The 1625-nt window shown below is 57.0% G+C and overlaps 1 protein-coding gene across 1 annotated transcript in view; it reads left to right on the plus strand.

Moving 5' to 3' along the window:
- Positions 1-239: 239 nt before the first annotated feature.
- Positions 240-1625, plus strand: part of ACA1_263610 (uncharacterized protein) — a gene marked incomplete at both ends in the record, with an annotated part of 1655 nt that continues 269 nt past the window's right edge. Inside the window, 5 exons of the mRNA XM_004341248.1 lie at positions 240-413; positions 505-701; positions 790-941; positions 1187-1287; positions 1389-1615. Coding sequence (XP_004341296.1) covers positions 240-413; positions 505-701; positions 790-941; positions 1187-1287; positions 1389-1615 — 851 coding nt within the window. The remainder of the gene's footprint in view (positions 414-504; positions 702-789; positions 942-1186; positions 1288-1388; positions 1616-1625) is intronic.

Raw genomic sequence — 1625 nt, forward strand, 5'->3', positions numbered from 1 at the left:
TTCTACATCGTACAGCTCCTCGAGCTCAACCAACTCGAACTCGGCAAGCTCTTCCATGTCCTCAGACTCTTCTTCGTCCATGTAAAGTTTGGATTCAACGTCAATACAACCACCCCAGACGTAGGAGCTAACTGTTAATGTTTTCTTGTATCTTTTCTCGGTGCAAATTACTAATGTTGGACAAATTTAATCAAACCAACTTGTGTGGGATTGGAGTACTACATCGAGAGAAGAGGATAATGCGCAAGACTCTATACAGACCCCACCTCTCAGCTGGTGCCTTAACTATGGCCACGCCGTCCTGCAGGGCATTGTCGATCACTTCGCGATGCAATTCATCGATGGCCCGCCACCCAATCGTACATCGTAGCCGCGCAGGCGCCATAAACGGCTGCATGCCGATACGTGGCCACGTTCCTTCATTCCTCGTACTGGACCCTCCATCTCATCGCAATTTAATCGATGGAAACACTGAACACATTTGATTGCACCGGCCTGTGGCAGCTGTTTGGACGCTGCAGCTCTACCCTGCGGGGCACACCTGAAATGCCAGCATCATCCTTCGGCGGTCGAGCAGAGGCCTCAGCCACAACAGGACCCAGCGCGGACCCAGATCTCACCTACATGTCGCCCGTCATCTTCGCCCGCCGCACGCCAGAGGAGCGGCGACGCGATGAGCTGGGCGTTCAGAAGATTCTCGAGTACTACGCTTCCTCCTCTTTGCGTCACCAGTGCCTGCACGAGCGGGGAGGTCTTCTCTCCTGACTCACCCCCCCCCCCGGACACAAGAGTGGCAAAGGAGCGAGCAAACCAGGGCGAGAGCGAGGACGGGCTGCTGCGGTTCCTGGGCTACTACGGCAAGAAGAACCAGAGCCTGCGGTCCGGCTCCGCCCTCTACGCCAACGTCTTCTACCGCTCGCTCGACGAGGAATTCTACGATCGTGCGCCTCTTCTCTCCGTGCTGTGTGTGTCGTGTGTGATGTCTTGGCGTGAGTCGTGTGTGTCGTGTCGTTATTGTGTGTGTGTGTGTGTGTGTGTGTGTGTGTGTGTGTGTTGTTGTGTTGTGTGTGTGTGTGTGTGTGTGTGTGTGTGTGTGTGTGTGTGTGTGTGTGTGTGGTTGCCGTATGCCGCCTTCGGGGCGCGGTTGTATTTATCGACCATGGGTGCTGACGTGAATCGCACGCAGTGCTGGGGTACGAGGAAAAGGGCCTGCTGCCCTGGTTTTTGATCTCGACGCTGCACATGTGGATGACGTCCGTGCGGCTCCGAAAGGACGCATCCAGCCGGGTACCCACCTACACCGACGCCAACAACCTTGTGCTGTTGCTCACCGATTCTCTCACCACCACGCGCATCACCGCACACGCACCACCGCACGCACGGCGCAGGCACTGGACACGCGAGCGTATTTCGCGGACAGCTTCTGGATGGACGTCGAGGAAAAGCTCAACAACGTGGGCGTCAACTACGTGGGGATGGGCAAGGCCTTCAAGCAGATGCCCAACCTCTACGCCCATGCCACGCTCTCGCTCGACAAGGCCCTCAAGTCCACCACCGACGACCAGCTCGGCGACGCGCTCTTCCGGCACATCTTCTTCAACCGGCTGCCACGCCAGTCCCACATG

This window comes from Acanthamoeba castellanii, assembly GCF_000313135.1.
Source record: "Acanthamoeba castellanii str. Neff unplaced genomic scaffold scf7180000084770, whole genome shotgun sequence".
Taxonomy (NCBI): domain Eukaryota; phylum Discosea; order Longamoebia; family Acanthamoebidae; genus Acanthamoeba; species Acanthamoeba castellanii.